The sequence below is a fragment of the Malaya genurostris genome, chromosome 3 (assembly GCF_030247185.1).
Source record: "Malaya genurostris strain Urasoe2022 chromosome 3, Malgen_1.1, whole genome shotgun sequence".
Lineage (NCBI taxonomy): Eukaryota > Metazoa > Arthropoda > Insecta > Diptera > Culicidae > Malaya > Malaya genurostris.
The window spans coordinates 22,342,165-22,369,311 of record NC_080572.1 but is presented as its reverse complement, the minus strand read 5'-3'; the positions used below and the strand labels follow the sequence as shown (position 1 = coordinate 22,369,311).

Here is a 27,147-nt window from a genome sequence, read left to right as displayed (position 1 = left end):
GTATTAGCGATATTTCATATAATACTAATGATTTAGGATTAGGTAGCACAATAAATAAAAAAATTCGGAAATATAATTTTAATCGTCTTTTTCTCGACATGCCGATTTTCCATATGGGACTGATATGCAAGTATGGGTAGTAGAGATAAATGTGATGTGAACAGTGATTTACATTTTACCTATGAGACACATAACTTTTACTGGATTATGCATTAAACAGCTTTAAAAGCTGCCAATAAGCCATCGTCCAAGTACCATGCGCGCTGGTGGTTTTAGGAAATTTTCGATGGAAATCTTTAAAAATTTTCCAAAACCAAAAACCTTTGAAAGACTTTTATCGATCTGCTTGTCTAAAAATGTGTCTGAATGTTATCCTTCCAGCCAGAAAAAAGGATTATTATTATGTCATCGCCTTATTGTTCTAAATAATTGTGAAATATCAAAAAACACTCATTTGTTAGAGCTATTTTTCATAACACTCGGAAAAACTTCCGAATTTTTAGCCAGTTTTGCCCTGCAGGTAGATAATAGTTTTTCGAAGGTCTGTATGTTTTTGGTTTTGCAAATTTTCAAATATTCCATATTTCTCAAAACCACCCGCGCGCATGGTACTTGGACGATGATCTTAAATGCCAGTCCATTAAAACCTACGTGAAAAGTAGGGTGGAAAATATTCACATAACTTTTCACGTAACTATAACATGATTATTATTTTGAGTGTAGTAATAAATTAAATACACGATGTAAAATGATATGGTGAAGAATTTACATCCGTCGAATCACGCCCAGTTACAATTACAATTATGAAACTGAAAATTACAAATAATTTAATGTATATATAAAGTATATGACGGAAATACTTTATCATAAAAATACATACCCGAGAACACGACATATTAGGCCTACAATAAAATTCAGACATTAAGTTTTAATGTTTTCAAACATTAGATCTGGGTGCCGAAAACGGTTTTTTCTCCACCAGTAGATTAAAACATTCTTAATATATTTATACATCGTGAACAGAGCTGCCAAATAAGTCATGAAAATCTGTAGAAATTAGTGATTTTCATTTGTAATAAGCTTAGGCTCATTTGAAAGCCACTATTAAGTCATTGATCAATTTCAAAGATCGAATAACTCTCAATTCTAGTTCCTGAGATTGAATGGAATAAATGACGTAAGCTGCAAACCATACTTTTCATATCAGCATTCTATTTTCTCGGAAGATAATGCTCAAGCCCAATTTTACTATTACTTATGTTTCCGGTTCAGCGAATGTCACCGAGTAAGCGACGTTTTTCAAAGTTTTTCAAATTTTTAAAATTTTCTTAATCTTATGTAATCTTTGATGCAAAATATAACGTTTAGCGTGGTTTTTATGAATATTACCAGTTCGTATTAGTTGGAATCAGTAAATATATTACCAAATCCAAGAAAGATTGTTGTTATTATTAACTGTCAATTATAATTGAAATAGCAACAATGTCACTAAATTCTTTAAGTTTTTTCTGATTTTACTAAAAATATTAGTTGAATGAAAGAGGAGCGTGTCCTTGCTAAGAAATAACAGCATGTAAATGTTGCAAAATCAACTAAAAAATTAGAAAATTCAACCAATTTTTTAGCATTATTAAGGGGCTCAAAAATAACAAACCTGAATTAGCGAATGTAAAAAACTAAAATAAGCAAATCAACGATTTTTTTCGCCAAAAAGCTGATTTCGGTCTTTGCGCGGAAGGTCGAATTTAGCATAGCCTGAAGTCAACAATAATTGTATTCTTTCGTAGCGGCTTTGTTTTATCGACTGACTTGGATGGGATGTGAAAGCTAACTGCCATGGAAATTATGATTCTTGTGAGATTTAAGATGGGACACTGACCCTAAGCAATCCAGTATTGATTAATCGGGTTGTCATAACTTAGAATATTTCACTACAATTATAGTATTTCACTAAGAAGGACATCTTCGAGAATTTTTTTTTTCGGCCATATCTTTCCGGAACCGAGCAACGCCGGGTCATTCAGCTAGTATATAATACTAATAATGTTATCGTTTTCTCAAACTTGTGTGTGTCCTTTCCGTTGATTCTATATAATTTTAGAAATGGGGAATACTTTAATGAGGTCATCATATTTATATATTTTGTTTATTTTACAAATTGATTTTAAGTTGTAATATAAGTTTGATTGTGATTTCGCCACACAGATGTGGTGTGTACACACATGGAGCATGTATGTATGAGCAGCAGTCATGTATGAGTATGAACAGTAGTCATGTTTGATCGAGATCCATTCTCAACCTCAACATAATTCAAATTGTATTTCACGGATCACGGATTAGGACGAATTACGAAATATCGGTAGCACGCAGCGAGTTGAACAACAGAACACTTTCTGAACAGATTTTCAATTCGACTGGCTCTTTATTCTTTTGTGGAACCAATGCTTTAACTCTTATACACCTATAGTAAATATACATAGAAGTATAGAAACAAACTATCAAACATCATCAACGTGAGAAATGATGCACTATCGCAGCAAAATGAACACTCAACTTATGCACTTATGGCATTGAACTATTCTCTTCCGTAGCCAAGCAAGCAGCATAACGGAACAAACGCATTACTTATAAAACATTTTCAACTGCACATATTTAGGCAATCGTTAAACCTATGAATGGCTATTCGCTACGGCAAAACAGCTACTCAACTGTGGATTATTATGGTCAACCACGTGCTTGTTAATGCTACAAAAACAGGGAAGCACCCAGTAGAAAAGAAAATCGAGTTTGGTCAGTTGACCGCTCATTGGTCACCAGTCGAATGCTACATTTTTTCATTTCCTGTCAAATATAGTCTGCCTCGAGCAGGGACGGGAGTGATTCCAGTTCGATATGAATGCTTCAACCAGTCGTGTATTTCCGAGGGATGGCTAACAGCAAAGTTTCCTGAAATGCTTACATAAGACCTGATCCTGATACAGTTTCCTGAAAATGAAAGCTGTTTGATTGAAATAAAGCAGATATCCCACCTTAGCAGAACATTGTTATGTAGTTAACGATTCGCTTTGCATTTGCTCTAAAAAATGCTGTTCGTTAAGCTTTTCAATAGTACAACAATTTTGGAATTGATTCATATATAACCAGTTACATATTATACTGACACAAAAACAACAAGCTGAAATTAAGCGACGTCATGACTGGTTAAGTTTCGTGACCGGCATATGATCAATTCCATGCAATGTAGTGACCACGCAAGTGCAGTTGGAAACAGTAAACAGAAACCATACGCGTTTAACTCAAACAGTGAAAGTAATTGACTTCTCGATTTAGCATGATTATTTTGTCATTTGCACTGCTGTCCATGTTGCTTTGCTTGTTGAAAATATACTTGAAAATTGGATAAACTGAGATGAATATTCGAGAATTCGAATGGTCATTGAAGATGACTTTAGGGATTAACATACGTGATGAGTAAATGACATACGTGATGAGTACGACATTCTTCGAATTTCTGGTACCCTAAAAAGTCCTGGCATTATTTTTTTTTTGCATGTGTTATGATATATACATATTTAAATTTTCAAACCGATATCTAAAAACTTAGTGGAAAGTGTTGTTTGTGCACAATTGTTGTGAATGTAAATAACAATGTTTTTCCTTTTGCAACAGTGAAGTGAGTTTCGTGTGCTGCACTCTAATGGTATATGTCAAACAAAATTCGTTGTATCTTCCAACATGACAATATTACAGCTGGTTTATTCAGTAGAAAGCTGCATCGAAGCAAGAAGAAAAGTAAGCTTTCTTCTGTTCACAACACAGTTTTGGATCTAGAAAATAGGGGTTGGATGGGCGGTTGCTTTTCTCTATAGCTCCTTGTTGTTTTCGCTTGAACTACGCTGTCCGGAGTACTATTTGTATTTGGTTATTGCTTTCGGAGTGCAAAAAGTTTTCATTAAGAGAGTCACTGTCAAACAATTGAACGAAGAAAATAGTGATTTTGAATAAAAATAGTTTCGCTGATAGCAGACTGCCTGCGTTTCATTTTCGTTTATGTCTTTTCCGTAAATACAGCACAGGAGGCCGCTATCATATTTATACCTGCCAAAATAGTAAGGACAACCTCAAATGCATTTTTTCTGGGCAGTAGTGTGCCGTATAGTGGCTAGTAGTCATTACAGTATGAACCATTTTTCGGTGACAGCTGCAGCTGACGGAATTTAATCTTGGCTGTTATAACCAAATAAAAATTTGACAGTTCTCCACTTTCACCATCTACCGACCAAATCGGTAGTCTGCAAAATCGGTTTTATTCAAGACTGTTTTCGTCGTATATCGTGAACTGTTCTGATATTATAATATAATACATTTCATTATATTATTGACAAAAAACAAAGTGATATGAAAACTACCAAATGATAATCCCTTATGAAATATTTGGCTATGGATAAGTGCGTTCATTTAAACATGTTTTTTTTGTGATTCGGAGATATATACTGAGAAACTTTGTCAGCATTGTTAGAAATTATAATTGATTTCTAATACCAAATTGAAATAGAGCAAAATTACTCGAATTATCAATGTGGTGATAATATTATTTAGTATATTTAGTAAAAATAATGTATATATATATATATATATATATATATATATATATATATATATATATATATATATATATATATATATATTTTACTAAATAATAACGGATAATCTATTTTGGAAAAAAAAATCGACATTAAATTTGTTGCGAATTACAAGGGATTTGACATCACATTTCTCTGAAGTTGTAGAAACCTCTATAGTTAATAGATATAAAATTCGAGTTGTTGTTTACGATTTGAAACAGGCAAACAATATTATAACCTGTGAATTATTTACTTTTGAATATCGAGTTTACATTCTATCGAAGGAGGTGGAAATTGAAATTGGTGTTGTCACTGAAGCAAATCTGACAGCCGATGATATAATTAAAAATGTAATTGGTCGTTTCTGAAACTCCATGCTTGAGGAAGTTAAGATACTCGAGTGCAAGCAATTGTACTTATCATCTATTGTCGACGGAAATATCGTCCCTCAGATTCGTTTCGAGTAACATTTGCCGGATCAGCGTTGCCTAGCCATGTCTCTATCGATAAAATTCGTCTTCCTGTTCGGGTTTTCGTACCACATGTTATGAATTGCACAAACTGTAAAAAAATCGGACATACAGCTACTTATTGTAGTAATAAGTCTAAATGTATCAAGTGTCAAGGGCCCCATAAGGATAATCTTTGCGATAAAGATATTGAAAAATGTGTTTATTGTGGAGAGAGTTCTCATGATCTCACAGTATGCGCTTCATTTAAGTTGCGTAAAGATAAAATTAAACTTTCTTTAAAAGCATAGTCTAAGCGCACATATGCAGAAATGCTTAAAACAATTATTGATGTCCCCTCACTCGAAACAGAAAACGGTTTTTCAAATCTAGAGCCAGAGGGATCTGACTCTGATGAAAAAAGTGAAGTCACTCCTCAAGGTTCTGTTAAGAGGAAGAAGTCCTCCATCCAATTACCAAAAAAGACACCTAATATTACACCTTCAAAACAAGATCCCCGTCACTATTTTTTACCTGGAGCTGTTAGTGGAATGTATTCAACAGTTTCACTTTTTCTGTACCATTTAATTCCACTATTTCACTCTCACGTTATTACACTTTCACACAGTCACTATACTTTAATGAAGCATAACAAACGTTACAATACATATACGCGTATTTCGGAATGTTACTTACATCCTTCTTCAGTGTATCGGTTTTATAACCTTCCAACAGCTAGAACTTTTTTGAAACAGTTATCAGCTCAATGACCAGTTCTTTCAGGTTTTGTATCATTTGATGGATGGTTTATCTTCCGCCGCATATGATCACTGTCACTGTCCTGCAGTCAATCACTGTCCTGCAGTGGAATTGTCGAAGCATCACGCAAAAACTTGATTCATTTAGAGTTTTATTGCATGGTCAAAAATGTGATGTATTTGCTTTGTGCGAAATATGGCTTACATCAAACATAGCTTTAAATTTTAATGACATGAAAATAATACGTCTCTGTGGAGACTCTCCGTATGGCGGAGTGCTTTTAGGAATTGAAAAATGTTATTCCTTCTATAGATTAAACATTCCTTCGACTTCTAGTATAGAAGTTGTTACTTGTCAAATAAACATTAAAGGAAAGGACATTTGCATTGCTTCGGTATATATTCCTCCAAGAGCTCAAGTTGGACAACGACAGCTTAATGAAATTGTCGAAGCCCTCCCTGCTCCACGATTGATTCTGGGAGATTTCAATTCGCACGGAATTATGTAGGGTTCCGTTTACAATGATAACAGATCATCCTTAATGTATAATATTTGCGACAATTTCAACAGCAGGTAGCATGACACGGATTCCAAGACCTCCTGCACGTCCACAGTAGTTTTTCAAGTGTCTTAAGTTCATTGGAAGAGCTCCGTCCACTTGAAAAATATGACTTCCTCGTTTGCTCGATTCTGGAGGCAGCAGAACAAGCCCAAACCAAACGATTTCTTGGTCCATCATCTAACAGAAGGCTTCCAAACCCTTAGTGGGACAAAGAGTGCTCAGATGCTAAACACGCGAAACAAAATGTTTTCAAGACGTTTTTAAAACGAGGAGGAGGAACTCCTCAGAGTTTTGAAAAATTCTTGATTTTAGAAATCAAGTACAAGAGCATTCTTCGGGTTAGAAAATGTAGCTATTGGAGACATTTTGTCAAAGGTTTGTCAAGAGAAACCCCAATGAGCACTCTTTGGAACATGGCCAGACGAATGAGGAAACGTAACGTGGGAAATGAGAAAGAGGAATACTCGAACCGATGGATATTAGATTTTGCGAGGAAAGTTTGTCCAGATTCTGTTCCTACGCAAAACATTATTTGGGAGTCTTCTCCAAATAATGGATCCATTGATAGCCCCTTTTCAAAAATGGAATTTTTCATAGCAATCATTTCTTGTAACAATAACGCTCCTAGGTTGGACAGAATTAAATTGAACTTGCTGTAGAATCTGCCCGACCTCGCAAAAAGGCGTTTGTTGGAATTATTCAACAAGTTTCTTGAGCAAAATATTGTTCCACCTGACTAAAGGCAAGTGAAAGTTAACGCCATTCAAAAGCTTCCAATCATAACTCATATAGACCCATTTCAATGTTGTCCTGCATCAGGAAATTGTTCGTAAAAATTATTCTTCGACGTCTCAACACTTGGGTCGATACTCATTTTGGCTTCCGTAGAAATAAAGAGACGAATGACGAATGCCTTGCATTACTTTCGTCTGACATCCAAATTGCCTTCGCTCAAAAACAACAAATGGCATCTGTATTTTTAGACATTAAATGAGCATTTGATTCAGCTTCCATTTATGTTCTTTCAGACAAGCTCCACCAACATGGACTTCCAGCGGTTATAAATAATTATTTGCACAACCTTTTGTCAGAAAAGCGCATGCTTTTTTAACATGGCGATTTAACAACATTCAGAATTAGCTACATGGGCTTCACACAAGGGTCATGCCTCAGTCCGCTCCTTTATAATTTCTACGTGAATAACATTGACAGCTGTCTAGTAACCTCATGTACACTAAGACAATTGGCAGATGGTCGTCTTTTCAAGAAAGCCTGATCCCGCGCAGCTTCAGCTTCATATGATGGGAAGAATGATAGCGCCGGTTTTGAATTTCAAATACCTCGGGGTGTGGTTTGATTCCAAATGCACGTGGAGAGGACACATTAGATTTCTGATAACAAAATGCCAAGAAAGAGTAAATTTTCTTCGAACAATAACAGGATCTTGGTGGGGTGCTCATCCGGAAGATCTAATAAAATTGTATCAGACAACGATACTTTCAGTGATGAAATATGAGATTCGTTCCGCTGCAAGCTCTCATATTATAAAATTGAGCGAATTCAGTATCGTTGTTTGCGAATCGCCTTAGGCTGCATGTATTCGACACATACAATGAGTCTTGAAGTTCTGGCCAGAGTTCTTTCATTAAAAGATCGCTTTTGGGAGCCTTCATCACGACTGCAAATAAGATGTGAGGTACTGGATCACCTGGTTATTAATAACGTCGAAAGACTAGTCTAGCCCCAATCTCAAACAAGATTCGTGACAGTATATATTAATCATATGTCACAGGAAATCAACCCTTCAATATATATTCCTATCCCAGTCAGCCTCCTAAATGTCCCTGACTCAACTTTATTTTTCGACACATCCATGCAGCGCGATGTGCGTGGAATTCCGGATCATCTACGCTCGATGGAAATCCCAGAAATATTTTCAAATTCAGGCGTATTGACTCTCAGAAAATGTTTTACACGGACGGATCACGAATTGAAAAGACTAGTGGGTTTGGTATGTTCAACTGTAATGTTTCGGTCTCGGTTAAGCTTAAAGAACCTGCATCTGTTTATTTAGCAGAGTTAGCAGCAGTTCATTTTAGCTTGATTGTAATTATCACATTATCTACAAATCATTATTTTCTTTTCACAGATAGTCTGAGTGCAACTGAAGCCATTCGCTCAAACGCTACTGGCAAAAATAAACCGTTTTCCTTGAGCAAAATAAAACAGTGCCTGAACGACATATTGAATAATAATTATCAAATCACAATAGTTTGGGTCCCGGGTCATTGCTCCATTCCAGGCAATGAAAGAACCGATATTTTAACCAAACGTGGTTCTATTGCGGGTGAAATTTATGAGGTTGCTTTCGACGAATTCTATAGCGCGTCTCGCCAAAGAACACTTGCCAGCTGGCAAGCTTCGTGGGATAAAGATGATCTGGGTCGGTGGATGCACTCATGTCCAATCACTACACGTTAGATGCACATCTCCTTCGAATTGGACATTCCGAGACTAATCATTGTGCTTGTGGCGAAGGTTATCGCGATATTGACCATGTCGTTTGGACATGCGTGGAGTATCGTAATGTCAGATCTCAACTAATAAATTCCTTGCGTACTCAAGGTAGACTATCCAAAGCCCCAGTTCGCGACATTCTTGCTTGCCGTGACCTTACATACATGAAACTTCTTTATCATTTCATTAAGTCCATTGGAGTTCCAATTTAAATTTTATTTTATGTTAGACTGTCTCTTCCATGAGTTCAACCAATAGTCAACTATATGATATTGAATAAAAGTGATGAACTGATGCAAACAAACCTGAAATAGTTTTAAGATCATGTACAAAATAAATGTACTTTATTTAATTTCATTTATAATAGCAAATCACTTGATGAAAACAGTGTTTGTATTAACTAATGGATACCAACATACTAATATGATATTTGAAATCTATTACGTTTAAAGTACTATGTAAAACTAAGTATATTGCCTATGAAATAAACGTATTTATGAAAAAAACAATAACGACTTTCGTTACATTCAACATTTTCAATTAGTTGTAGTCACCAAAACTAATACCAAAATCAACATATAATATTGCTAATATCAACTAATAATATCAATTGAAATCAACAAAAATATTATTGAATTTAGGAGCACCTTCTCTTGAATCCAACCATTCATATTTGTTGAAAACAATATTTTATTTTGCTAGGTCAACTAAAAAATTATTTAAAGGAAAATGGAGTGTATCTTAGCTAAGAAATGACAGCACGTTGAATTAGTGAATTTAACTAAAAAAAATTTGCGATTTGAACTATGGTTCTGGCATTTTTAAAGGAATAAGAGTTAACAAATCCAAATTAGCAGTATTAGGATTTTTTTAGTTGTCCTAAAAATCTAAACTAAAATCAGTAAATCAACTATTTTTTTTCGCCAAAATGCTGATTTCGGCCTTTGCGTGTACGTATTCTAATTAGAATGAACACGTTAACAAATCACCGTCAGCCAGTCAGGCTAATTGTGGATGCAGTTTTCAATGTTTCTCACACGGAACTGAATTCACTCTAAAATTTCATACATTCACTGATTTCCATATCTCAATTACTTATTACTTATTATGTTAGCACTAAATGATATATTTGACAAATCTCTTTCATCTAGTAGAAATTACCTGTTCAGATTGTCCAATTTCTATAGAATTCCCGGTCGACGCAGCCATAGCGTGAGATCAAATCTACAGTCTTTCCGTGTTATACTGCTAGGCAGTATATTGAAATCTCACTTGTTCCTTGCAATGAAACCTGCCCGTTTTTGGTTTTATTCTGTTGATAATTGCTTCCACAGATTACACCACTCTTCAAAAACCTGCTTCGGATAGTACCCCACTCACATCTCACGGCTTTAAAACTTCAAGTAAAAGAAATGTTTCTCACGTGTATAGCACTTCTATAACTGCTCGTCACCCTTGAGAACAGTTTGATGCATGTGCTGCAGGTAGATTATACTACTTTACAGCTCAGGCGTTAGTATACTATTTCTTACTAATGGATAAACATTTCGTTGAAGGTAGCAAGTGAACTTTTCACTATCACATCAGCTCGTCTAACTCCGCCACTAATACTACTGTTTCTGCTGCAACCGTTGGTGCCATCGTTTGAAATGCTACCGCTAAGTCTCAACTGTGTACACGATGGCATACGTTACGTGTTAGACATGTTTCTTCGTCATCAATATTTAATACCATTTATTGGAAGGAAAATGGCACATAAATGTAAGCAAAAGAAAAGAGATAAATACCGACCGCAGACAAATGATGACGGTTGACCATTTCCGATTTTGAAATAGTGATTTCCGGGTAGCGTGGGGGTACTGTGGTGGGTTGTGCATTCTCTGATTCGTTTAATTCGGATAGAGATTTCGTAGCTAAATCGACGTACTAAATCTGATGGGATTTGAAATTCAGCTTGAAAAGTAATCAAATTTTGGAGTATATATTCAGAAGAGCACTACTACCGTTATTAGTTTTAATATTAACATATAATAATATCGCATCTTAATTGTAACTGAACACGATAGTCTTTTTTCAAATGGGCCCAATTCGAACAGTGAAACAGTAGAGCACCTAGCACCTTCATCAAATATCATAGCGGGCGTATTTTGCCAAAATTGCTTTTTATCTGTGATGAGTTTGCAGTTCATGTCATTCAATTGAGGCTTTGCAAGGCTGCTCAATCGACAGAGGTAGAAGTAAACAAAGTGTGGAAAACGGATACTGTTTGAATAGGACTATCAACACCGGAAACATGATATCTATTCACAAGGATAGGAGTATAGCTCAAGGCTTTTCAGAAATTTTCAGCGAAAATTTTATACCTGCTTCTTCAATACAGTACACGCCGGAAGCCATGAATTGGATAAAACAAATCGGAAAATTTCTTCGTGTAAACAACAATAAATATGTATAAAATATTCAGAACGACGATGTAACAATGAGAGATTTTATTTGTTTACTTTCTCTTTCGATCATTACGGTACTCTTAGCAATCCTTCTCTCTAATTATTTACCGATAATAATAACTAAAGCTATCACCTTTTAATCTGCGTTGAATAAATTACCGAAAAAAGCAAGAATATTTCGCAATAATCGAAAGAGAAAGTAAACAAAGAGAATCTCTCAATGGTACATTCAATGTTTTGAACATTTTATACAGCAATATACTGTGTTTGAGTATCGAACTGTTACGGATGCACCCGGAAATGGTGAATTGTTTTTAATTTAATTTTTATATATACTTCACTTTCATTTGCAACCCGGGTTGGCGGTTCAATGCATAGGGTGGTGGTCTTTCAAGCCAGTTGTCGTACGTTTGTACCCGACCTGGAAGATTCTTAGTGTCAGTAGGATCGTAGTTCGACCCATGCAATGATTCTGGACGCTATAAATCGGCTGCGAGGTATGTTGAAACAGAAAGGCCATATCCCACAAAAGGAATGTAATACCAATCATTTGGCACAACTTTTGCATAAACATTCTTACAGTAGAAAAAGAAAATTTGCATTTTCGGAATGCCATTTTGACTCTAACCTTACTTCTGAGAAAAACTTAAGCAAGAATTGTTTTGAAAATCTTAAAATAAAATGTATTCCATAAACGGTTGATCCGATTCCTTTGATGACTTCGACAATGATTTGCCTTCAAATATGTGAATTGTTATGCAAGGAAAGGTGAGAACTGGTTTAAGAAATTTATGTATGACGCTTTATCAGAAGAATACAGAAAACATTCCACTATCACTGTGCTCTTATGATGTAATGGAAACCAAAACAAATAATTCAAAAGACTGCTACCAATAAACCGGTTTTTCATTTGATTGCATCACGCTGCCGCCAGTGTGCGAGCAGCATTTCGATGCGCAATAGTATGTCAATAACAGTAGAAATACCATAGCTCTCGCAGTTTGTTTGGAGGAATCTGCTACTTCTCGTATTTGTTTATAGTGTTCAGCTAAATTGTGTAAATAGTAGTGCCATACTTTCATATCTTCCGAGGTAGCGAAAAAAGTCAAATATACCAATTATTTCCATGTTTCACTTTTATGCACTCAGAAAAAAATTTAAAAAATACATGAGTGGTTTGTTCGGGATAACAACAGTTTTCCCCGATTTACATGTAGTTTTCTAATACTCCCGATATCAACTGATCATACAAAATGCAAGATAATCACTGCGCCAATAAAATGTATAGGCAGACAGTTAAAGTTTAATGGTACCGATATCCAGGCAACCGTACTGTAGGCGTGCTTAAGATGGCGGATGGTGACCAATTCGAATTGTTTTTTTTTTTCATTGTTCCCTTTTTACAACTTGTTAAAGAGCGATGGAACTAATTACACCACACAACACCAAGCAGAAAATATAATCGTCAGAGTATGTAAAATCTAAATAAGTATTTTGGACTATGAACCAATTATTCCACTGCCTAAATAAAAATCCAGCGCAGAATTTTTCTGCTAGTCGTTCTATAATTTTCATTTTCTGTTTCTACAAAAATGGTCTCTGGTTAGGTGAATATCGCATAAAAAGAAAAAAGAAATATTGACTTAGTCGTCAAAAAGAAAGAGTAAGAAAAAAACACATTCATGACAAACATTTTTATTGGAAACCCATAACGAACCTAACCAATTTCAATCTGCAATTACAAACAACCAAAATTGCTAAATGGGACACATTTCGATTGCTTAAATATGGCTAAACCGATTTTTCTAAAGTTACGCTCAAATGAAAGTTCTATAGTGCTGTTCTTTTTATTTTTTTTTATCCGGATTTGACTTCCAGCTCCGGAAATATAGTGTAATGAGAGTTGAAAGTTTTAAACAGTCATTTGAAGAGATAATGAATGCAAGCATACTTTTGTTTTAAATTTGAATTAAACTATTCCAATTTTAAGATTTTGTTGTTGGGTGCTCATGCTATCTCATTCCGTCCATATCTGTTCCATGTTTCTAGTTTCAGAAGTGCCGAAAAAAGCGGTTAAAAACGTCAAAATGAAACTAATTTTCAAACTAAGATTCAAATGTTAGATCTTGTGTTCCTATTAACTCTTGCGTAATTTTTTAGATCCAACAATCAGTTCAAGGAATACGAATTGGTGAGTGTTTAAAATTTCAAACTGTAATTAAAAGTGACGATTAAGAAACAAAAAAATATTTTAATTTGAGCTCATTTCAATTTAAAGGTATCGTTATTTGCTGGTCCGTGTATCACACTTCAGTTATAGTGGTTCCGGAAGCACCGGAATAGTGATCATAAACTCCAAAGTAGAACTCGCGTCATTTTATACAGAGCTACGGCTTCACAATTTTTCACTGGCTTAGATAAAACTGAAAGGTCTTATGTTCATAAGGTTATTGTTTGATTTTCATTAAATACGACTTAAATTTTCACGACTTTTTGTAATTGTGCAGTGCAAACCATTTTCCCCTTTTTACTAAATAACTTTGTTTATAATGCATGTTAATAATTGAAAAAACATATTTTTTCGAAAGTTCTAAATCTTGCACATTATATACCTGAGAACTACACCTTTTAATGTAATTGTACGAACTTCATTCATAACACCTGAAGGTTTTTCCTACAATCCAATAGGTTTTAGTTTTTAACAAGTTATTATGCAGAAATTTCAGTATCAAATGCAAAAGAGGCCAATAAATTGACAAAAGATAAAGAAACAAAGGTAAGCTCCCAATTTTACATCCGTCCTTTTGTTTGTTTAAAAAAGATTGCTGCACAATTTATATACCTTACAATTGTTAAGTTCGTTCAATGCATGAACTTAAAATTAGTTAAAATAGTCCAGAATCCAATGCATCTACCAATCCTCCAGAAAAAAAGCAATGCGCAACTTTATACCGCATACAGTACAACCTATTGCACAATACGTACAGTAGACCTAAAGCCAAAGCAAACGCAAGGTACAGAAAAATAACTAAGATTTAACGTACAGCAAACCATATCTACTTGGTTCAATCAGTACGATGTTATGTACTTGTGACTGCTTTTTGTAAGCGATTATGAGAATGTAGTCACTATTCCCTGCAGGAATCGGTTTGGATGGGATTTAAATGAAGAGGTTCTGAAATTCTTTCATCGGTATCTTGATTTATCTTGATTTTTTTGATTTCCCTTATGGTACGACATAATATCTTGTATAGCTGAAGAGCTTTTCTAGCGCTGAACTCCAGTTGAAGTGAGTATTTCATCAGCGATGTATTGTCAATATATTTGAACAGTTGTCAATCAACAGTTTATAAATCTGCACGATTCAATGTTGAGTGCCAACAAAAATTGTGAAAAATAACTTCCAATCCACAAGTCACAGCCACATCACAAGAGTAACTGACGAGATTCCACCGAACACCAGTACAAGCAAAATTTTACACCATGCCAGATAAAATTTATTGGCACTAATTCCATTGACTGGTCTACTATCATTTGCACAGTTTTATAACAGCCAACTCGTGAAGCCATGTACTCAATCACAATTGACAAATGACCAATCCATCGCCACCACACACGCCAGTGATTCCAACAGTCCGTCATCGTTATGCAAATCTCAACTTGGTGAGGCGGCATCCAAACAACGCAATCGTCCATTACCACACCTGGGCAGAGTTTTGTGCGTTTGGTTAAAAATATTTCACACCCCGAAGTGTTTAGGACGATCAGTTTGTAGTCGTGGTATTCCTGCATGATCTAGTGGGTAAACTACCCGTAACTAAATCCGATTGTCGAACATGTACGCATAGGTGCATAACAGCCAAGTGATGAATTTCAGCTCACAGTAGTAGTGGACAGGTTGGAGTCGAATTGCAACTAAATATTAATTTCATTTGAGCAGATAATGTTACATAAAATTCTAAATACCATCAGAGCTGAAATAGTTCAAGTTTTTATTGTGTCGCTGAAGTTAGCCTTAATTGCACTACACGATCTGAGCCACCGAAACACGAGCCAATAAACGAGACACAACCACTCACGCCCGAAAGCAAACGCAGACTACCAGTGAAGCTGAAACCGAAAGCAGAGCTAGCTGCTGTATCCAGACAAAGCTGGACCGAGTCGTGTTTCATGGAACCACGCATTAGCTTTTGCCACAGGTAAAGTAGCATCAGAGAACGGGTGTGGGGTATATGGTGTATGGGAAAACGATTCTGAAGTGTTAACGTAAGAGTCGACCAATGAAAAACAGTGGATAGATAATTTTTAATCTTAATTGCTAATGAATTAGTTGATTGGAGCCTTCAAAGTATTGATAAGATTATTGTACTATGAAAGGTTTCTTTGCAGACAAAATTGTCCAAAATTTTGTAATTCAAACCCATAATTTCGTAATTCGAACCCGTATTTTCTGAAGCTTTGCCTAAATTGAAATCATGAAAAAAGTTTTGTTTGTTGGTCAGGTTCAAACACCTGTGGAAAATAGATAAGTTACCTTTGATCAAATCTTTCTTTTCTTGAAAAAATGCCTGAATATTACGATAAATCACTTCAAACGGTTAAAATCATCAAAGATAAGAGCTAAAATATTTTTATTGCAAGGACTGATTTAAACATGAATAATCCTATGTGAAAATCAATAAGCTATAAGTAGGAGTATATCAAATGAGTGTCCAAAATTTGAAATGCTATATTCATTATTGAAAATGAATTTAATGCAGATTTGAACGCAAAAAATACCAATTCTCAGAACAGTACCAAATTTTATTTCTGCAACATAAATAAAATATATCATTAGATATTGAATAAAAAAATCATTAGATATCAAACATACTGAATATTGTTCAACTAATGTTAATTCTCATTCATTTTCCCTTCTGAGATTTATTCAAGAATTTGAGAAATTAGAGCAAACAGTAAATCGATTCATCTAAACTTTCACTCAAAATAGTGACATATATCGTTTTTCTACCGAACGACCTGGTATTGTCTTTATACTGCGAACATCATGATGCTCTTCTCGATATAACGAGATGGTAAGTGTGACATCACGATATATAAGCAACAGAGTGCCGCGTGGTCGTCGTATGCAGTCGAAAAGCACGTGAATCTGCAGTAAACAGTGAGCAGATAAAAAACTCACATCAACAGTAAAACAGTATAACATTGAATACAAAACAACTTGTTGATCGCCGCTCTCGATGGAATCCTTCAAAGCATGTTGTGTGCAATTTGAGACGTGGTCAGCGTAGCCGGTAGCAGAAAGAAATCGTCCTAGGGTGGATGTACTAATAGTCATCTAATTGGTCGTGCCACCACCATTTTTTGCAGATTACTCATTCTAAGAACTAATATCAAATACAAATAATAATACGGAACTAGCTGATGTTTATAATCTACGTTTATCAGAATATTAAACATTTCAAAAACCAATCAATTCTCAGACAATTTTTCAATTGTAGTCTCTGAAACAACGAACGTGCACGCGGTAACCGGTATGACTATATAAATATAAAATTCCAGCATTGAACCATTCACTATTTAATTTGCTTTGGAATATCGTGATGTTTCGCAATGCATTCTAGTATTACTCGTAGAATTAAGGTAAACGTATTTGTAAGTTCCACAATAAGTTTAATCTTTTGTTGTGTCTTCTTCAAAAAATTCAGAAGGATTCTAACATCCGCTCGATCCTCCCCATCCCTTTACTGTCCACCATCTTCATCGAAATTAATTTCACCTTTATGACGTCGTTAATCGTTTCGCCCCCACCCTCTCCATTTCTTCGTCATATCGGCTGTCAACTAATAAGATCTTTTTGTCGATCTTACTCGCTCCCATCCTCCCTGTTAAATCGTTTTTATTCATCATTTGCTTCTCTCTGTTATTACCACCTGAAGGCAGGATTCCCCAGAATAGATCACAGTAACCCCAATGCAACATCACCACAATAGTCGAAATTATACTAGTCTTAAGTAAATAGTTTTTTAAAATTAGAAAATGCCCTCGACATCTTAGAGCTTAAGCAGTATGCTTTTAAACTTATATTATTAAATAAAAAAGTGGATTCCGCTGCAATCGAGAAATTCAAGCAGTCCTAGAAAGTGCTGTCATAGCTGGTAGATAATTTACGAATAGTTTGAAAATCTTCTGAAGAGTTTGGATCGTTGGTATCATTATTTTGTAAACATTTACAATAAGATTTCTCGAATTCAGGCTCTAGATACCAGAACTACTGTGTTGGGTGATTGTGTAAAAGCAAGCATTCATTGGTAATTTCAGTGATACAATTATATCATTTTAACGATAGTGTTTTGCCTTTCTCATATAGAAAGGTTATGCAATCACTGTGAAAATCGACTTTTGGACCGAGGCCCGGAGGGCCGCGTGTTATATACCATTCGACTAAGTTAGTCGAGTACGCAAAATGTCTGTGTGTGTTTATGTGTGAGTATGTGCGTACGTGTATATGTAACGTTTTTTTTTTGCACTAACTTTTCTCGGAGATGGCTGAACCGATTTTCACAAAATTGGATTCAAATGAAAGGTCTCTTATGTAATTCCTGAATTTCATCCGGATCCGGAAATATAGGGTAAAGTGTGTTAAAAATTTTATACCATCACTGATGAAGATGCGCTTTGAGCAAAGAGTGGTTGGACATAAGTCTTGACATTGTGCGAATAAAGTCCCGATTCACATCCAATCCTCGGACCCAAGCTTTCGTCGATACCTGAGATATAATGGGATGTAACCACCGTCCTAGACATCCATCATTCCAGGAGGTTTGCCAGCTGACGAGTGCCTCTTGACGAGAACAACTGAAAAAATCATTGAAGCAGATTGATCTTTCAAAGGTTTCACCTTGTAATGCACCCACCTTGGCCAGTGAGTTCGCCATCTCATTGCCCCTTATGGAACAATGTGATGGGACCCAAAACAAGGTAATCCGGTATGATTTTTTCAGATAAAGCACTAAGTTGTTCCCGTATTTTTCCCAGGAAAGCCAAATTGTGTATCTGAAAGCAAGCCACTTGAAGGTCGCGTAGTGATTGTAGTTTTGGGTACTCGTTCGGTCTGGACTTGAATCGCGGTGTTGAGGATCAAGTCAGCTAGTTATTTGTATTCTCCTTATAGCGAATGTTTTTTGTTTGTGCACCAGTTGAAACCAAAATCGGCAAGTGATCACTACCGTGGGGATCAGAGATTACCTTCCACTTGCAATCTAGTTGTAGCGAGGTCGAGCAAAGAAATAAGTCCAGCGCACTAGGATGTGTTGGCGGTTTTGGATTGCGTGTCATTTCACTCGTATTTGAAATGGTCATATTGAAGTTGTCGCACAGATCATAAATTAACGAAGATCGGTTATCATCACATGAACAGCCCCACTCCGTACCATGCGGGTCAAAGTCTCCTAAAACTAACCGCGGGGTGGGAAGAAGCTCATGTCTGCCAGTCGTCGATGCCCTATCGAGACTCTGGGAAGGATGTAGATATAAGCTATACAAAGATCTTTGCCTCTGATTTTGATTTGGCAAGCAACGACTTCAATGCTCGGAATCGAGGGTAGGTCGATTCGATTAAATGAATAGCATTTTTTGATCCCCAAAAGAACCCTCCATAGGAGTCTCCTCGATCCAGACGTATAATGTTGAAATTGTGGAAGTCAAAGTTTATATTTTAAGTAAGCCATATTTCACACAATGAAAATACATCGCAGTTACGTGAATTTATAAAAAAAAATTAAAAGAATCTAATTTTGGGATGATACTCCTGCAATTCCACTGCAGTATAGTGATCATACTCTCGATTTCTGTAAGTATTTCAGCCATCGATAGATACGATCGCTGCAAAAAGGGGTCATTGTTCTGTCAACTGCTTTAAAAATGTTCTTACTGTCGGTAGTAAAGCCATTAAAATACCTTTTAGAGGATCAGTTATGCTGAAGGCTGTTAATATCCAGTCCACGATATCAGAAAATTTCAGTAACCCAGAATTTATTGGACTTTCTGGTTGTGATTTTGGGTCACTTGGCTTTTTCAGTGTCCCTGGAAGTCCTGCAAATTCCTGGTTGTAATTAAGTTTTCTGAAATACAGGAGGTATTGGCTTCGGTTCTGTGGCCTCATTGTTTTGGTTCCGTTTTAATGTTTTAGTTTCTTGTATTTTAAGACCTTTACGAGGAAGCTTGGGAGAGGACATAATTGTACGTTTCCTAGCTGAACAGAAGAAGGTCCTTCGTCGTCATTTGAAACATCTACTTCAGTCGACAAAAAATTAAGTAGCTCGTTTGAGGATTTCCGCGTAAGATCGTTTTGAGTGCTCCCTAACGATTCGCTTGAGCTTTTCCTCGCGTTGCTTATATTTAGAGCACTCAAAAAGGGCATGCGTATTCTCACCACAGTAAATACACTTTTTGATTGACTTCCTGCAGGACTCCGTGTCCTTCACCACTTTTACCACATTTTCCCAGAAGGGGAGCGGGGATATCTATTTCAGATGTATCACTATCAGGATATTCATCCAAATGTACTTCATCTCTAGGTTTGTCATCATCTTGTTCGAGGTTCCCCTCATCGGAAGACATATTTTTTGTGCAGGAGAAACATAGTCTCCCAAACTAGCAAGGAAAATAGGAAAAAAAGATAGGATAGTGACCATTATGATCCAGTCACTCACTGCTGGTGCCAATGCTATTGAAGCGACAGGTAGAAATAGTCACAAGCAAGTATGTACACCACTGTCAGCTGCCGGTGTCTATCACTCGATCAACCACTAGATCTAAGAGAAACAACAAAAATGTTTCCTCCAGCCCTTGCTAGGGAAACACCTTCGCACTCGAGGTTTTTTTTTTTTTTTTTTCAATAACTATTTATTGGAATATGAGTTAAAATTAAATTATTAAGATTTAAATTGGGTGTTCAGCCACAAGTGGTGACTTTTCAGCCCTGTTATATATATATATATGATTTGGTTATTACCATGAAGACATCATTTGCTTCCGCAATTCTGAGATTTTTGTGTAGGGAAAATTCTAAACCTACTTGTATTGTGTAATGGGGAAAAGGAACTTATATACTAACTTACTAACTAATACAGAGAGTGAATCGATTCAATTGAAGATTGCATCGATTTTTGTCGGAATTTGCTTATAATATTATGTGACATTACATCTAATGGTTCTATATTTGTGAGTCTGTGTAACTCATTTGTACTAAACCAGGGAGGACGCTTCAGAATCATTTTCAGAATTTTATTCTGAATCCTTTGAAGCATTTTCTTCCTGGTAGAACAACAGCTTGACCAAATTGGTACCGCATAAAGCATGGCTGGTCTGAAAATTTGTTTATAAATTAACAATTTGTTTTTTAGACAGAGCTTAGAATTTCTGTTTATAAGAGGATATAAACATTTAATATATTTATTACACTTTGCCTGGATTCCTTCAATGTGATCCTTGAAAGTGAGTTTTTTGTCATACGTTAAACCTAAGTATTTAGCTTGATCAGACCATGTCAATTCCAAGCCATTCAATTTGAGAATGTGATTATTGTTTGGTTTAAGAAAAGAAGCTCTTGGCTTGTGAGGAAAGATAATTAATTGCGTTTTTTGCTGCATTTGGTTTAATTTTCCATTTTGACAGATAATCACTGAAAATATTTAAACTTCTTTGTAGGCGACTGCAGATCACTCTTAGATTTCTACCTGTGGCTAACAGACTTGTGTCGTCACAGAATAGCGATTTCTGACAACCAACGGGTAGATTTGGAAGATCAGAAGTGAAAATATTATACAAGATTGGAGCTACACTCGAACCCTGCGGAACACCGGCTCGTACGGGTAGCAATTCAGATTTACAATTCTGATAGCTAACCTGAAGAGTACGATCAGTTAAATAATTTTGAATCATTTTGATCAAATAAATAGGAAACTGGAAATCAGACATTTTTGCTATTAAACCTTTGTGCCAAACACTGTCGAATGCTTTTTCTATGTCTAGAAGAGCAACTCCAGTGGATAACCCAGAAGATTTATTTGATTTTATCATGTTCGTTACTCTGACAAGTTGATGAGTAGTTGAATGTTCGTGACGAAATCCAAACTGCTCTGGTAAAAAAATTGAATTCTCATTTATGTGAGTCATCATTCTCAACAAGATAATTTTTTCAAAAAGTTTACTGATAGAAGAAAGTAAGCTAATTGGGCGATAACTTGATGTTTCTGCTGGGTTTTTATCAGGTTTTAGGATAGGAATTACTTTAGCGTTTTTCCATCTTTTTGGGAAGTAAGCTAATGAAAAACACTTGTTGAAAATTTTAACCAGGAGTCTCAAGGCAACACCGGGAAGATTTTTAATAAGAATATTAAAAATTCCATCATTACCAGGAGCCTTCATGTTTTTGAGTTTCCTAATAATTGATTTAATTTCATCAAAATTCGTCTCAATAATGTCATCGTGTGATAACACTTGGGTTGAAATATGATCATATTTCAGTGAGACTTCATTTTCAATAGGACTCACAACGTTTAAATTAAAATTGTGGACACTCTCGAACTGCTGAGCAAGTTTTTCAGCTTTTTCACCATTTGTAAGAAGTATTTGATTTCCTTCCTTGAGAGCAGGAATTGGTTTCTGAGGTTTCTTAAGAACCTTAGAAAGTTTCCAGAAAGGTTTAGAATATGGTTTAATTTGTTCAACTTCTTTAGCGAAATTTTCATTTCGCAAAAGAGTAAATCTATGTTTAATTTCTTTTTGTAAATCCCTAACTATGTTTTTCATAGCAGGATCACGAGAACGTTGATATTGTCGTCGACGAACATTCTTCAACCGAATGAGCAGTTGAAGATTGTCATCGATGATAGGAGAATTTAATTTAGTTTGAGCTTTGGGAACTGAAAGATTTCTAGCTTCGATAATATAATGATTCAAATTATCAATTGCTGTGTCGATGTCCGCAGAATTTTCTAAAATAGTTTCATGATCCACATGATTTTCAATGTGAGATCTGTAATCCAACCAATTAGCTCTATGATAGTTGAAAATAGAACTAATTGGATTAATTATAGCTTCGTTGGAAAGTCTGAATGTTACTGGAAGATGATCTGAGTCAAAGTCAGCATGAGTAATCAGTTCACTACAAATGTGACTTTGATCTGTTAGAACCAGATCAATTGTAGACGGGTTTTTCACGGAAGAGAAACAAGTAGGATTACTGGGATGAAGAACTGTGAAGTAACCAGCTGAGAGTTGATTATGAAGTATTTTACCATTACTGTTATTTTGCCTACAATTCCACTGGACATGCTTAGCATTTAAGTCCCCTATTACGAAAAATTTCGATCGATATCTTGTAAGTTTTTGCAAATCGCCTTTAAAGAAATTTAATTGTTCGCCGGTGCATTGGAATGGCAAATATGCTCCAGCGATGAAATAAATTCCATGAATGGTTTCAACTTCGATTCCCAAGCTTTCAATAACTTTAGTATTGAAAGAAGGTGAAATTCGATGTTTAATTTGCCGTTGGACAAAAATGGCAACTCCACCACCCATTCCAGTAAATCTGTCAAATCGATGAACCACATAATGTGGATTACTTTTCAATTTTACATTTGGTTTAAGAAAAGTTTCTGTCACAATGGCAATATGAATTTTGTGAACTTTGAGAAAATTATAAAATTCATCTTCACTCGATTTCAAAGATCGAGCATTCCAATTTAAAATATTCAAATAATTATTTAACATCACTGTTAAATTTTAAATTCATTATAATATTATTTGCAAATTTCCATCCGATTTGAAATGCTTCAAAGAGTGATGAAGTCGAATTCATTTGGATGATCATTTGAAAAAGTTGATCTTGTAGGTAGATCATTTTATTTTCAGTTATATCGCCTAAATCGACTTCATTTAAAGAAGCGAATGGCATTGAAGGAATATTTGTAGGTAGACTGCCATTAGAAGAAGATGATTTGGCCGGTCTACCTATTAATAAATTGTTTTCGTTAGAAGAAGAACTGCAAGGCGGTCCTGTGTTTTGATTATTTACATTAGAAGAAATAGGTGATAGATTTCTACCTAATATACCAGCATAACTGACATTAGAAGAAGATGATGACGAGGTCGATCTACCTGTCAATAAATTGTTTTCGTTAGAAGACGAATTGGCAGGCGTACCTGTTTTTTGTTTCGAAGAAATCAGTGCCTTAGAAGAATTAGGCGTGGCACTTGTAACGGTTTTTTGATTTTCAGGTATGTTCTGTAAATTTAAGGTCGTTGATTTGATTTTTTCCCTGACAGGACATTTCAAATAATTGGATTTATGATTTCCATTGCAATTTGAACATGAAAATTCATCAGTGGTTTCATTCATTGGACAATCGTCTTTCGAATGCGATTTACCACAATTCAAACACCGTATATCCATATGACAATTTTTGGTTCCATGGCCGAAGCCTTGGCAACGACGACATTGCGTTAAGTTTGCTATACGATTATGCCGTTTATAATGTTCCCAATGAATTTTAATGTGGGAAATGAAACGTACTTTTTCTAAAGTTTTCAAATTGTTCACATCATTTCGATTGAAGTGTATTAGGTAAAGTTCATGGGAAATTCCACAGCGTGGTACCATTCGCTCTTTTTTTCATAAGTATTACTTGGGAAGGGGCAAAACCAAGCAATTCTTTTAGTTCATTTTTAATTTCATCAATACTTTGATCATTTGATAATCCTTTCAAGACAGCCTTGAAGGGTCTGTCTGATTTTATATCATATGAATAAAATTTATGAAGTTTCTCGGACAAATATCGAATAAGACGTTCGTAATCTTCCAATCCATCCACCAAGACTCGACATTCTCCTCTTCGTCCGATTTGAAATGAGACTTTTACTTCCGGAAGAAAAGTAGAAAGCTCAGTACGGAATGCTTTAAAGTCGGAAATCATCACCGTCACTGGTGGCATAGATTGATGTTTCTTCCCAGAACGACAAGCGTCCATTTTGGGAATTTTTGAAGAATTTTCTTCTATGTCGCTACAATCGGATTCAGGAAGAATCTCATAAATATTGTTAGACGGCATAGGATCAACGGAAGGGAAATCCGTCCGTTGTCTTTTATTTTTACACTCAGATTCTATAAGATCGTGAATGTTATTAGAAAAATGTTGAATAACGGATTGTGATTTATTCCGTATTGAATTATTTTTAGCCTTAGGCTTGTTGCCTTTCCGGTTGGACGCAGGCATTTTTGAAATTAATGAAATTTTAAATTAAATTAACTAGGCTAAATTAGTCTTCGATTAGACTCCTAGCTAGCCTTAAAAAAGGCTGATTAATTTCTTAGTCACTCTAATATCACTCTTTGTATCACTTAGTCACTCTAATATCACTTAGTCACTTAGTTAGTGATTCAGGTAGCCTTGAAAAAGACTGAAGCCTTGAATCAATGAAACTCTAGGTAGCCAGAAAAAAATTCCAGGAGCCAAGAGCTATACGCGTGCGGTGCGAACGACTGTTCAACACCGACTGTCGAGGTTTTGTACTCGATACCGTAACGATACGGAGCGAAAAAACAACAAGTGTATCGCGGACGACTGCTCGGATACGAATGATATTTATTTATTCGTCAAACAAATGTAGACAACAGACAAAAAACTACAAGGATCAGCCCCATGGGGTTGTTCGAGCCATTGATGTGGAACAAGGCAACCAAAATTTCTAATGATCTACAATCAAACAGTTCAATCAATCGTCACACTTTTGCATTCGCAAATGCATGAGAGTCTGCTTAGATTGAACTTTATTAGGAACCAAAACCGAACACGCGAACCCAGAATATAGACTTTATTTGTCGTGATTTGTATTTGTTTTGTAGCCGATAAAATTGAACTAATAGCAATTGGGCAATTATATGTTTGTACGAGATATGGATATCGATATTTAAGCTTGCGATACGGATATCGATATTTAAGCTTCTCTTCGCCAAACTTGTGTTCAAGTTTTGTATGCAGGCAGTTATTTTTATAGCGTTTCTCTACCATTGCAACCATTCTGCGATTTCGGTTGAAGCAATTTTCTTATTATCAATCGAGTTGATCTTATATAAATTGAAAATTAATCTTATGCACTCCAAATTTACCCTGGGGTAGTTGTCAATTTCTCAGGCGAAACGACATAACATGGAATTTCATCCGAACTTGCATGACACAAAATCAGAGCATACCAATTAAAGCTTCAAATCGTTTTATGGCACTTTTGGACTTGCTGTATTGCAACAACCTACCCCAAGCATGCTGCTCATTGGACTGAAACGTTAGCTATAATTTTGCTTATATTTATAGATTCGCGTGCTCCCAGCAGCTGCGCTTTAGCATCGATTGACCAATCAGAGCAAAGCTTTCCCTTTGATATATCGCTTACTCCTTCAAAACCGTCGACTATGGCAGGGAAATCCAGTATGCCGGGGATTTTTTGCAGAAAAAATAGGACACTGCTAGCTAATAATCAACATTTCAATGATACACAATTAAAAACACATGCCTATGAACATTCAAATCAATACGTAGAAATATTTCCAATCAAATGGTGACATAATATTAATAATTTATATAAAATTTACTGAGCTGTAATTGTTCAAAACCTGACCACATTTCTACGTGTATTTTTCTTGAGTTTCTAGTTTGCACGCCTATATAGAAAACAAAAATGTGTTCCACATTAAAAAAGTTACAATGAATTCTTATAGCATCATTATTTCTACGAATTGGTTTCAATTTTTCTTTTATTTGTTTCTTGGACATAGATTGATTTTTTGTCAGTTTTCGTTATAAAAGCGCATTTGTTTCATTTTTTCGCATAAGCTTAAAATTTTAGTTGTTAAAGCAATTATTCAGATTGTACTCGACATAATTTTCTTAAATCAATGACGACATTATTTCTTATATCCGGAACTGAAACTCCAGGAAAAAGCATTCAAAAATGTCAAAAGCAGACCCTGTCAGCTTGCAATGAAATCAATCTTCAACTCAGCAACGCCATTGCACGGCATCACACTGAACATAGCATCCATTGTATGGGTGCGCAGTACTGCTATTTTCGCGCGCACGAATTTGACATTTCTTTCGCCTACTTGTATGTGGAAGATTCGATGCGAACCGCATGAGCCATTATCGCAAAAAGGATGTTGCCAATTATTTATTCGTGAAGTGTGAGAGCTGGCTATCTTATTAATATGATGTTTTTGCCAAAAGGTTCGTATTAATTTCTCATATATGAATGGTTTGCACAAACTTATGTCGTTTTCGCTTGAGAAAACTGAAACTGACCCAGGGTAGTTTCATCAAACAAACACTTTTCACGAAACTGTGTTGATTTCGCACTTAGCAACGGGGGTTTGAGTAAAACTGATTTAAAAACCAGGTTGGAAACTGACTCGATTTTCAGTTCAACAACGTTGAAACTAGGTTCGAAACTGACTTCAAACAAACGGTTTGACAGCAGTTAGGGTGGAAACTGGGTTAGGTTTGGCATCAAGCGAAAACAACATTAGATTCAAATAATAGGTCGTAAGCGCATGTGAAAATCGTTACCGTGAATTGGTATAGCAGAAATATAGACATCATAAGATTATAACAAGCAATTTCTGCTTTGATTGAAACAGCGAACGATAAAACAAGAATATTACTTTTTTGAAATTATTTTTTGACAATATTAATAAGTGGCTGAACTTTTCCTTTGTGCACTACCATAATCAC

General features: G+C 35.5%; 1 protein-coding gene across 11 annotated transcripts in view; it reads right to left on the bottom strand.

Moving 5' to 3' along the window:
• The window catches only part of LOC131439643 (venom dipeptidyl peptidase 4), a 62,246-nt gene that overhangs the window by 21,919 nt on the left and 13,180 nt on the right, over window positions 1-27,147 (bottom strand). For 2 of the 11 annotated variants that reach the window (XM_058610916.1, XM_058610917.1), the window contains exon 2: window positions 10,074-10,309. The exons of 4 other annotated variants lie outside the window; for them this stretch is intronic. In XM_058610916.1, the coding sequence (XP_058466899.1) occupies window positions 10,074-10,121 (48 nt within the window). In that variant the 5' untranslated portion in view covers window positions 10,122-10,309. 5 more of the 11 variants (XM_058610912.1, XM_058610913.1, XM_058610914.1 and 2 more) reach the window with 5 other exon arrangements.